We start from the raw sequence: 13,330 nt of genomic DNA on the forward strand, positions 1-13,330 counted from the left end.
AAAATCAAGTAACATTCATGCAAGTGTTTGTATTGGCCATTCCCCAACTTGTCTGTTGATATGGAAAAGACTTCAGACCTCCTCTCCCACATCTCAGGATACCTTCTCAGCTATTCTTTTGGAAAGCAGAGTTCAAGGCATGACAACATCTCTGAAACCCTGCTGTGCTATTCAGGATGACTTCCTGGTCCCAAGTAATTTACAGCCCAATGAACAACTGATGACCACACTGATGCTATATAAACATACAACTGTACATGTTTCTAGTGAACTGGTCCAGGTTTTCTTCAGAGATAATTGCTGTGCCCAATTTCAGTCCTGGTAATTACTAAGGCTCTGGAATACCTTTGTTTTCTTGCATAATCTAAGAATGAAAGAAGAGGACACTGAGTTTGATATATAAGAAAGTCAGGCAAGAATTTTTGACTTATAAATTAGGGTTTTAAAAAATACATTTACTCTATTAGGATTTTAAATAATACATGAGAATAGAGTATTTGAGAAAGAGTTTTGAGCACCCATTCAATTCAAGGTATTTTAAGCAGTTCTTACTCAAGCAGTCAGAAGAGCTTATTGGTCAAGTCCCTTTACTAGAGGCTTTCTTACCATCTTATATTTCTTTCCTCAGCTATTATAGTTGCTTTTTATTTGGATATCTGATAATTTGATTAACATCCATCATCCCACTAAATCTCCAAGAAGATTGTCCTTTTTTTCTTCGCCATTCAATCTCTGGAGCTTAACACAGCCTGATATACATTGTAGTGCTCAGCATTAATGGGCAAGGAGAGCAAGTGCTGATCTGGATAAATCAGATTGCTAAAAAGGTCCCAACTTTCAGTGGAGGTTTGCCGTGTAATTAACTATTGTTTCATGGCCTTAGACTGTAAACATAAGTATTTGTCACTTGGTTTAACGTGCTTGGGTTCTAGGCTTTATCTGTGATACCACATTTTTGTTTACTTTTTTTTTCTCTAATCATGGGTTTATAACCTTTATGTGATAATCTAAAGATTGTGTCTTGTCTAAACTGAATTGATGAGCAAAGCTGGTTATTTTTCCAGTTACTTATAGAATAAATTGGTGCAATATAAAAATATTCTGCATTTTCTTAATCCTAGCCAGACATTCATTTGTTGCATTTGCAATTGTACATCTAAAATTTTTCTTTATGTATTATAGGAATTGCTCTACAGTCAATAACGGGCAGTCAGCGTAAGTATATTTAAAAATAAAATGTGTATTTTAAGTATTTTAAGTAAATATATTTAAAAATAAAATGTGTAAATGACTTTTTAACAAGAGATACCTATGGAATTTTTATTTGATCAGATAAACTAAATGATAAACTATAATTGTGAAGAACTTGGGCCAGGCGCAATGGCTCACGCCCATAATCCCTGTACTTTGGGAGGCTGAGGCAGGTGGATCACAAGGTCAGGAGATCGAGACCATCCTGGCCAACATGGTGAAACCCCATCTCTACTAAAAATACAAAAATTAGCCAGGTGTGGTGGCGGGTGCCTGTAGTCCCAGCTACTCAGAAGGCTGAGACAGGAAAATCGCTTGAATGCAGAAGGCAGAGGTTGCAGTGAGCCAAGATCATGCCACTGCACTCCAGCTTGGGTGACAGAGCAAGACTCAGTCTCCAAAAAAAAAAGAAATTGGAAAATCATGTGATCAAATCACCCCTGGTCTGCTGAATCAACAATGAGCTTTATTCTGCCTTTGGCTTAGTGCATGTGCTCCAGGATTTTCCCAAAGATTATGTTCTAACGTTTTAGTCACAAAAACTTCAGCAGGCAAAAATACCTTCCTGCTTTCTCTGTTTGGTGTTTAGCGTGTATAACTTCATTTAGTCTGTCTGTTGTTTATAGCTATATACTTTTTTTGCCAGGTGATAAGTTGTAATTTTTTTATTTCCATTTTTGTGCTGCTGTTTTTTTAATATTCTTAATATTAATATTCTTCAATTAAAATTATACTTAAAAATATACCACCACAGATTTGTTTGGGATAAAATGCTGGACTCTCAGAGACCAGTCAGACAAAGTCCACAAGTTTTGAGACTGAGTCTCTGGGCCAGTATCAAGGAGCAAAGTCTCAAAGAAAAGATCACGTAATAGGGGGCTCACACCCCTATTATGAAAAAGAAAGAAAACAGAAAAAATAGATCTTCTATCTTCTTATTCTTTATATTTCAGATGTATGTGCTAAAATAATACGAGTTGAAGTATTAATAGGATCAAAGTCAGGACATGCAAAATGTTAGTATTTAGAGTCTACTTAAGTTCTACAGTATCTAATATCTAGAGTCTACCTAAGATTCCAGTAGGTAACATAGCACTCAGGTTCATATTGGTTAGTTCCAGGCTGGTGTTTGCACATATTATTTGGTAATTGATAAATGAACATCACATTTTCATCGAGTAATTGAAAAGAGTAAGATATCTTTTATTTCTATTTTGTGAATGTTGCTTTTTTGGCAAACATTTTAATATTGATAAGCTGAAATTGCTTTCATCTAGATTTTGAGAATTTTGTCTTTAATGTTTAGGTATTGAAATAGAAGAGTTACAGAATGAGGAAGAAGAACTAAGTCCACCTCTCATGGAGTACAATATAAATGTGAAATCAAACCCTGAAATACAGTTTGCAGAACTTAATAAAGATGGGGCCTCAATACCCAGTGAATCTTCAACAGAATCTCTTAAAGATCTCCAGGAAGTATAAGCTCTCATTAATATTTGAGTTAGAAGAACTTATTCTGGGCCTTTAATTTGTTGCATGTGCTGTACTTAAAGCATCCCAGATAATTTTAGCTTATATTTTCATAGTGTTTATATAGAGCTTGAATTGGAATGGTCCTTTCCTCAGTACTTCCTTCCATAATCTTTCCTGCCATAACCATTTATTTTGCCATCATTTCTTAAATACTTATGTGGCAAGCATTATGCTAGATTGTAATTTTTTTTTTTATTCCCAATTGAAGTGGATGTGGGAAGGTATTAGAAAGTAGAAGAAAGTATAGTCTAAAATAGAGAGGAAAGAAAGGAAGAGAAAAGTGGGATATTTCAAAACCATTTGCACAGAGGCAGAATGTAAATCATCCAGAATGGAATCTCCATATTTCTTTACAAATAAGTGGTAATGGTTATTATATAGTCACTAAATTCTTCTCAGATCTTTCATCTTATAGGCATGAATATGTTGCTTTTTAAAAAGTGCCTTCCTCCTTTGTTACTCATATCCATGTGTGTAAGTGAGCATCTGTGAACTTTTATTAGTAACCTACTTTATTGACATGATGTGTCGTACCTTTATTCATCAGTGATTATTTAAGGACAGAAAACTAGGATTAAGATAAAAATGATAAAAACAAAAATAATTGTTTCCATAGAATCTAGAAAGAAATATCTATAATATTAGAAAACAAAAGATCTTAGTGGTTAGAGGAGATATATTTTGCAAAATAACCCATTGGACAATTTGAATTACATATTTAATAATTTTTTATCTACTAGGTTAAGAGTAAACAAAGGAAAAAGAAAAAGACTAAGAATAAAAAGGTAAGAGACTATAATAGCATTGTAATAACTGATTATGAACACTTGATTAAATACATGAATTCATTGTTAGAACTTAAATTAGTTCAAATAGACATATAGCACAAATGATTCAATAGCTTACTGAATATATGATTATAGAGAAGTCTGCATATGTTATATCCTGAATGATTCTGAAGTATGAAATTATATTTCATATTTCCCTAAATCGTAATTTATACATTTGCATATATATAGACTGAATTAGTCACATGAAAATTTCATTAATTTCTAGATACCACTTATTTTAAAAATGCATACTCATTGTTTTAAGAACAGCTCTTTGTCATATCTTTATTGATATGTTTAGAAGCAGCTTTCAAAACTTTTAAGAAATCTTGATTTTTTTCTTTTTGTCTGAGACTATGCCAAAAATGCAATAATGTGCACAAAAAGGTACAAATACAAACCTCTTGCATTGCTGCTTTTTTGATATTTGTCAGTTGCTAGATACAAGTCAGTATCTAGCACAGTTTTAGCAGTGAGTCTCTTAACTGCTAGGAAAACTATAAGGGAAAGCCACATGTCTTTTTGTAATCAAGCATATAGCTAACCACCATGTTATGCAACTTTGTGGTGAAAATACATTGTTTTCTAGCCTGAAAAATATTTTTAAAATCTTGATATATTCTGTATATAATAAATTGAATGAGGATATTTACCCAACCACAATCTGGTAAGCCCATGTTGTTAGTCATTGGAAAGTGTAAACGAATTGTAATCATTAATGAAACTTAAGACAATGAAGATGAATTTGTAAAATACTTATGAAGTCAAGATTTAAAAAAGAATTTATATTCGAATCTGATAAGTAAAATATCACTGTTTTATTTAACAATCATTTATTATAATTTATTTTACTTAAAAGTTATGAAAGTTAAATTTTATTTTTTAAAGACATGAGTATGAAGATTTTTCCTTACTTTTAGACAGTTCTTATCTGATAAAACAAACTAATTTGTTATTTTGATGATATTTTTAATTTTTGCCAAAGTATTGGTAAGTCATAGGTCTAATACTACATAAAACTGTCCAAGTGAATTCACAGCTGTCAAACCACCAAACTAAGTTGCAAGGGCATATAGTGTGTCTTGCCTTTACTGCCATTCAATTAAAATATGGTAATGCTCAAGTTCTCAAATTTTAGTACAATCCCATTTCTACTTCAAATTGAAATTAAAAAGGTAACAAACACAACTAGAAATAATATGTTTGTTATTATAAATATAATTACACCACTCAAAAATTCGTGACTAGTAATATTAATTTTTTAAATTAAATGTCAGCAAATATCTAGGAACTTTTGTTTCTTTAACATCCTAAGATTTTCTTCAATTTATATTATTAAGTGAAGTTGAAATACTTTCTGAAAGTAAGATAATTTTATCAAGATAAAATTTGGACATTAAAAGAGAGATCTTATATCTTTCACCTAAATTTTAAAGTGGGACCTAAAAAATGTCCTAGGACCTATGAAATGCTAAAAATTTGTGCATATTATTACTTCATATGGAATAGTCTTATTCAAATAATCAGTTACTGTATTGTAGGCACAAAGAATTGTCTAGTTATAGCGCAAAGCAACCAGTTATAAAAAGTGAAGTCAACCAGAGGGAGACTGACTCCATCTCAAAAAAAAAAAAAAGTAAAATCAACCAAACTCTCTAATCAGAAGTGCTCATGAAAAATTCTAGCATGTAGAAATTTGCTTGTGTTAGTGCTGACAAAGTCTCCATGAGTGAAACTGTCCTCTTTTACTTATTTTATTACATAATATGTCTGACTTACATCCTAAAAATACCTATCAGGGACTCTCTGAAAGAATATGAAGGAAAAGTAAAATTTGTATAGCAAATAGAGGGGCAGTACAGATAACTTCTAACTAGTATGTATAGGAACTTTGTAACTACTCTATATGTTCCCTTTCTTCAGTTAAGTATTTAGTATTTGGCTTCTAATATATCCAAATTATAAATTACTCTTTTGGGGGTAATAAGATCCTCACATCCTCCACTCAGGGTTAAGTTGGGCAAAAGAAGAGAAGACCTGTGATGAAGTGTTGGGAAAAAGGAAACGTGACAGGAAATAAATCCAGCTCATCAAATCGGGTGACCTTGGCCAATCTCACTTTATGCCAATGAATGTATCAGCCATACGAGGCTGATACATTCATGCATAAAGTTGTCGTGGGAAGAGCCAAAAGGGAATTTGAGAAATAATCCATTATGCTAGATGTGTTTATTGTGAACAATCAAAAGTCTTTTCAACTCAGGTATTCAAGTACACTAGAGCAAAGGCAGGAGTCAGTAATTCTAAAACATAGAATCAAATTGGTACTGGACATTACTGAACATTAAGCATAAGGACAGACACTGAAACACAAAAATCTTAGTATACAGACAAGAAAGCTAAACAAATTTGTACACACAGCATTGTATCTATAGAGAAGGAGACCCTGAAGTTTCTTGTATGCAAGAGATGGTAGAAATTAACAGCGTAATACTCTTAGTTTAATGCATGTTAAATGCCATTGATATTACCTTTATTTGGTATGCTGCCTTTATAGTTTTATTTTAATGAACATGAAATTTAGGACTTTAAGATTTTTTTCAAATGTGATCTTAACACTTCTTTTTCTGAGATTCTTAATGTATCTGTCTGATTTCTCCTTATATATAGGTTTTCAAGAACCCTTGTAGTTAGTGTAGGAATAAATTGGAATTATATACATTGTGTCCAAAGGTATATCAATAGGTACAAACACATCTCCAATACTCACCTCTCATCTGAATCAGTGATTTTGAAGTCATGTTTCAAGACTCAGTAGTAGATTATAAGACCAATTTAGTAGATCACAGCTGCCATTTTAAAAAAAGGAAATAAAATAAATAGGAATAAAAAATACTAGAGTTCATCACATACAATATGAGTAAGTTTTATTTCATGAAACTTATATTTCAGTTTTATACTTAGGTATAAAAGTATATGTGTAAGTGCATATGACATCATGATATATATTTCTTTAGTTATGATCAAAAATTTTTTGAGAAACACTGACCTAAATGTAATTATATTACTATTATGTTGTTTTGATATAGTTTACTAATTCTTAGGTTATTTTTCAGAATAAAGACTCAAAAGAAGACCAAGTGTAAGTATTAGTTTATTTAATTTTTAAGTTTTTCTTAGTATTTTTAAGGCATACTTTCCTAATACGACACAAGCTTCCTTCCTTTTGGAAGTTTTCTAAGAGAAGAAGGATAGTTCCTTGTCTTAATAATTAATAAGTTGCTGCTTTTTTATAGGAAGTAACAAAAAAGTTAAATGATCATTTAACGTTTAATTATCATTTGCTTTGGAAGAATAGAACCTCCTACCATTTTTCTCTAAGGCTACTTGAGTCATTTTAAAATATAGTCTACATTGTAGTTAGACTGTATTTTAGTCTAGACATTGTAGTCTAGACCAAATCTCAACTAAGACTTAATTTTAAAGGATGCATCACTCCTAGGTTTGTAGCCTAGGAGCAATAGGTTATGCCATATAGCCTAGGTGTGTAGTAGGCTATACCATCTAGTTTTGTTATGTCCCAGTAACCCCTTTTACCAAAAAGTTTGGCTTTGTTGTTTTTAAGACTTAACGTGCATTTTTTTAATCCAATTATTCACAGTGAATTTTGAACCTTTAATGGAAACATTTTAATGGCAAAATAATCACTGTATTTTGCATGTATTGTGCGTGATTAATAACAGTGTAGTAGATGAAGGAAGGGATGGAGACAGTCTAATGAAGAGATCATTATTCCTACCAAAAAGTTTGTTAATTGAATAGTAGTGGCTTTGGAGAATTCTGAGGACATAAAGTAAGATATCTTTAAAACAGCAGCAAGAACATATTTTGTTAACTTTAAAGCTATCACTTGTTGTTGATATTTTCAATTAATGTGATCCACTTGATATATAAAATAGTTCATCATTTAAAATGGGTTTTCACTTTCTTTGGCAACAAGTTGAACCACTGGAGCAATAGTTTTGTTTTGTTTTGTTTTTAGGCTATGTCTAAATGCCATAAATATAGCTTAATAAAGATAAAACAATGTCATCAATCACTTTGCTCATCTTGCTTACACAGTGGATCCAAATCTGGATAATGATCAGATCATCTAGGAAGCTTTGTCTTTAAATGAGAATTTTCAAATATACACAAAAAGTAAAGAGAATGGTATATATATAACATATATACCTATAACTCTGATTCAACAATTATCTATGTTTTTCACATTTGTTTCATACTTCCTTTGACATTTTGTTCTCTATTGAAGTGTTTTCAATCCCAAACATCCTTGTAATTTCACCCCTTCATTCTTCAGTTTACATCTTAGAAATATGACCATTTTCCTATATTATCTCAATGCTGTTACTGTGTAGTCTTGTACTGCATAACAACATTTTGATCAAGGACGGACCTCAGGTATGATGTTGGTCCCATAAAATTATAATGAAGCTGAAAAATTCCTATTGCCTAGTAGTGGTGTAGCTATCATAACATTGTAGTGCTATTACTTTACTTTTTATAAATTTAGTGTAGCCTAAGTTTGTGGTATTTATTATAAAGTCTACAGTAGTATACAGTACTCACCACTCATTCACTGACTCACCCAGAGCACTGTCCAGTCCTACAAGCTCCATTCATGGTAAATGCCCTATACAGGTATACAATATTTTATGTTTTATATTGTATTTTTACTGTAATTTTTCTATGTTAGATACGTTTAAATACAGAAACACTTGTTACAACTGCCTGTCATATTCAGTACAGTAATATGTTATAATATGTTATAACAGGTTTGTAGCCTCGGAGCAATATGTGTAGTAGGCTGTACCATCTAGTTTTGTGTAATAACACTCTATGATATGTTACGACAAAAGCGCTTAACGACACATTTCTCAGAAAATATCCTTGTTGTTAAGCAATGCCTGAGTGTACTTTAAAAAATTTAGGAATAATCTTAGTGAACTTTAGAAAAACACAAATTCATTTATATTTTTACAGTTGTAGGGGTGCCTGGAAACATTTAATTTTTAAAAGCTCTTCAGGTAGCGTAGAAAAGTAATTGAGTTTGAGAATCAGTGGTCTACACAAGCAATTGATTTCATCGAACTTTTCAGAATATTTGGGTCACTCTAGAATACCTCAGTAATACCTAATTACTACTTATATAGTATTTTATGAATTATTCCACAAGCATTACATTTCATTGTTTTCTAGATCTCAAAAGTGTTCTAAAAAAGTAATAATGTATCCCTAGAGTTTCTATTCACTAGTTAAATTGAGTCATATCACACTCTAAGTAAAAATACTCCTATTTCTTGTTGCTATTCAAAGAGATTAGAAGGGAAATTTAGAGCTACTAAGTAGTAGGCCAAGTTAAAGGACAGTAGCATGCAATTAAATTTTAGAAAAAAAGTGTAGAAATTGGTTAATTGCCATTGTATATATAGATAGTATTTTCATTTTTTAAAAGTGGTCTCTGTTAGTAGTGTCGTTACTAAAATCCATGTTATTACTGTAGTTCTTGTTAAAAGTTCTGTTACAAAAGAAACCTCCATTTTACAGTCTATTTTATATTGCTGTTTTCAACTCTCTATTTAAACGTACATTGGACCTAATCACTGAAGTTGCTTAAACTAACCTACTTGTCAAGAAAATTAAGGGGGAACAAAGAATGTTATGATGGTAAAATAATACAGCAGATGTGGAAATGCTTGCCAATATTCCTGAAAGTACTGTTTTCTAAAGCAACTGATGTTACTAGTTATAATTTGTAAAGTGAACTCTGTAGTGTCATAATTCTTGAAAACAGTGGCATGAACAGAATTTAAATAGGTACCTTGATTGAGTGCTACTTTAAATATGCTAATATTCATATGAATCTTCAAAAGAAAGACTCAGTATGAACACTATCCAAACTTTCTTTAGTCATGAACCCTTCTAATGCTGACCATCTTATGACACCAGTATAATACTCTTTGGAAGCAATAGCTTAGATGAAAATTCACTATACAATTGTAAAAGCTCACATTGATTATGTCACCACTACAGCTCATATATGGTAGAAAAGGAAGAGCAGTTGAAGAAAGAACAAGCAAATCCACACTCAGTCAGTAGACCTATAAAAGATGATGCAAGTGATGTTCAAGAGGATTCTGCAATGGAAGACAAGTTCTATAGCCTGGATGAATTGCATATTCTGGACATGATAGAGCAGGTAAGTATGATTAGAGAGGGTGCCGGCCTTCTTTTAGCTTCATTTGTTATCTAGAGTTTTTCCCGTGACTCTTTAAACAGCAAGACCCTTTGAAAAGCCCAGTGGTTTATACTGTTTGTGAGGAGAAAGAGAAAAACATAAAAGGTAAGGAGGGATATATGAAGGAAAATAGAATAAGAAAACAAAGAACCCCTAGGAGCTGGAAACTTCACTTTAGCCCTCAAACCATTTCCTGGCTTTAAATATAGGGCAAAGTTAATTACAAATGCATTTCTTGCAAAGGTTTTTCAAATACCACAAAGGGAAAAAAAAGACTAGCATAATCCTACTAGATTACATGTCATGAGAAAAATAGTTTTGTAATATAAAGCTGCTTTCATTTTAAAAAATTAAATATGATTGTTATAATGAAACATCTACAAAAAATATTGATGTATAATCATTTTTTTTTCTGGCTCCATTCCTGGTAGTAGTCACTGCTTGGAATGATGTACCTGTATGTGAAGAGGCATGTGAACACGATTTAAGTGCTCAACAGCAAATAAAATGATTTTTTTAAAAACAATTTTTTTTGCCTACTAATGAGAATTCAATGATAACCTGCTCTGCTGTTTAAATATAGTGGTATGTAATATGTAGGAATCCTCATTGTCTAAGGGTACAGTTAGTGCAAATGATTCCTTGGCTGATAGTACAACATTCATATAATTGTCATACCTTTTTTCTCCTAATTAGAATAGTACATGTTAACTGAAGTGACATATTCTTAGCTCTGGATATCACACTACAGTTTAAATATGAGATCTCTGGTTTTCATTTTATAACCATGAGACTATGGGAACTCAAAAGATAGAATTAAAATGTCACATATCTTTAAAAAAATTTATTCATAAAACCTGTTTATCATCTGCATATTGTGTCAAGAGCTATGCTAAGACAGAGTCTCTACAATCTATGGATAATATTTACAATCTAGTAGATAAATAGAACATTAAACTCAAATGATACCATATAATAATTAAGTGCGTGGGCAATTAAGACTGCCTTAGAATGCAGGCTCCTCCACTTACTGTCTGTGATTTGGGGCAAGTTACTCACTATTTTATCATCTCTAAAATGAAAATAATGACTGCCTATGTCATTTGGTTCTTACAACATAAAAGCATTACAAAGAAAATGCTAAAGAAAAGGTAAGCATGCAGGTAGTGGTATCCAGCAGTAGCAGCAACAGGCAAGTATCTGGTACTGTTTATTAAATGCTGTAATTGAGGGGAGGTGGGTTTATCTAAATTGGGTGTTTGACTTGAGACAAAAAACGTGAAAGGAGTTAGATGGCAACTTGAAATCCCTTTCGGATATCTAAAATATTAATGATTTTTTTAGAGGAAAATAATACATGCATATTTCCTTTGCTCAATAGGGCTCAGCTGGCAAAGTCACTACAGACTATGGAGAAACTGAAAAGGAAAGGCTTGCTCGTCAAAGGCAGCTTTATAAATTGCACTATCAGTGTGAAGTAAGTATTTTTGCCATTAGATCTGAGGGAAGTGAGAAGTATTTCAAATATTAAACTTACTGGTGCTTTCTGTTTGAAAAGAACTTAGTTTGTTTGCTTTTTTCTTTCAATTTCTGGTGACTTGAACGTAATTATCTGAAATAATATTTTTTATTGATCAGGATTTCAAAAGACAGTTGAGAACAGTGACTTTTCGGTGGCAAGAAAACCAAATGCAGATGAAAAAGAAAGACAAAATTATCGCGTCTCTTAATCAACAAGTGGCTTTTGGAATCAATAAGGTTTCCAAGTAAGTGTAAATCTTTTGATAAAGGGAAATTCTGGGTTTGTTCCATATCTTTAATAGTTAATCCCTGCATAACCGCTAGATGGCACTGTGACTACACGTAAGGAACTAGAGTTCTAACCACAAGACTGCACTTGTTTAAAAACCAACCGTATTTTGTCTTGCCAACTGGATTGAGAAATAAGCAGCTGCTCACACTATATATCAAACTTTTCATGTATTGGCTGAACAAGTGTGAAGATAATAGAATTACATGAGAAAAATAATTAACTTTCAGGTCATGACTCTAATTTGTAAAAATGTGACCAATGATTGGCTGTTTCTTTGTAGTATATGAGTACATTCTTTAAAGACACCAAGGAATCAGTTGAGTGTATTTTTATGTTGGTCTCTCATTTCTGTTCTAAGCCTGCGAGACTGAAAACAAATCTTTATGTTTGTTTGATTGAATGGGGGAGACTCTTTCCCCCCTTACCCCAATCTCTTTTCTCCTAAACCTGAAGTATTAAATGCCTTCAGATCAAAAATTCTGGCTGACTTAGGGAAAAATTAGTAACCTGCTTTGTTCTTTTTGTACTAATCACTGCTTCCAACCTGTATTTGTTTAAATAGTAGCATAGTTTGTAGCACATTATTTTAATAAACAGTAATACCATAAGACACCAGCCATCCAAGAAGTCTAGTTTAAAATCCATTGCGGTTTCTAGAAAGCTGATAGGGAGAATAGACAAGTGCTTTGAATGTCTTTGAGTGGGGAGTCCAAGATATTTCTTACAAAATTGGGGAAATATTTGCCAGAGATTTAGGTCTTAATTTTTCTTTCATATATTGTATCTACCACATGAAGGGGTTATCAGGAAGAACTAGATGCCATAGTTCTGACAACATAATTTCACTCACAAACATTGTCAGACTTATCCTGACTAAAGTTAGAGAGATCCTTCAAGTTCAGAAGGCTGTGAGGACTTAAGAAAACTTAGACAAATGAAGCTGGCTGCGATGACTTAAGAAACTGTACTTTAGGTTGGACGCGGTGGCTCACGCCTGTAATCCCAGCACTTTGGGAGGCTGAGGCGGGTGAATCACTTGAGGTTGGGAGTTTAAGACCAGCCTGACCAACATGGAGAAACCCCATCTCTACTAAAAATACAAAATTAGCCAGGTGTGGTGGTGTATGCCTGTAATCCCGGCTACTTGGGAGGCTGAGGCAGGAGAATTGCTTGAACCCGGAAGGCAGAGGTTGCGGTGAGCCGAGATCATGCCATTGCACTCCAGTCTGGGGAGCAAGAGCAAAACTCACAAAAAACCAAAAAAAAAAAAGAAACAAACTGTACTTCAGCATTCAGAACTTCATCTGGATGACCAATCCAGAAATATGTCATATAATATCAGAGATTAGAAAAGCAGTGCCATCAATGTAGATGAGCTGCCTCTCTTCCATCTGAAGATATCCCTCCGCAACTCTTGACCACAGATCCATGCACTCACTCTGTATGCTTGAGGCTATAAGCAGTCCACTTTAGGTGATGCATATGTCTTCACAAAAATGAACATTTTGTGTTGGGCATTCACCAAACATCAAGGGCCCACTATATTAGAAAACTTACGGAAGCCACATGTAGAAGATACCAAGATGTGTGAGACATTCATTATGA

The 13,330-nt window shown here is 32.8% G+C and overlaps 1 protein-coding gene across 9 annotated transcripts in view; it reads left to right on the plus strand.

The window, feature by feature from the left end:
• DZIP3 (DAZ interacting zinc finger protein 3) overlaps positions 1–13,330 on the plus strand; it is a 96,230-nt gene that overhangs the window by 55,284 nt on the left and 27,616 nt on the right. For all 9 annotated transcript variants that reach the window (XM_007985896.3, XM_007985902.3, XM_038003288.2 and 6 more), the window contains 7 exons: positions 1,183–1,215; positions 2,558–2,727; positions 3,525–3,569; positions 6,731–6,756; positions 9,708–9,873; positions 11,294–11,389; positions 11,551–11,678. In XM_007985896.3, coding sequence (XP_007984087.3) covers positions 1,183–1,215; positions 2,558–2,727; positions 3,525–3,569; positions 6,731–6,756; positions 9,708–9,873; positions 11,294–11,389; positions 11,551–11,678 — 664 coding nt within the window. The remainder of the gene's footprint in view (positions 1–1,182; positions 1,216–2,557; positions 2,728–3,524; positions 3,570–6,730; positions 6,757–9,707; positions 9,874–11,293; positions 11,390–11,550; positions 11,679–13,330) is intronic.

This window comes from Chlorocebus sabaeus, chromosome 22 (assembly GCF_047675955.1).
Source record: "Chlorocebus sabaeus isolate Y175 chromosome 22, mChlSab1.0.hap1, whole genome shotgun sequence".
Lineage (NCBI taxonomy): Eukaryota > Metazoa > Chordata > Mammalia > Primates > Cercopithecidae > Chlorocebus > Chlorocebus sabaeus.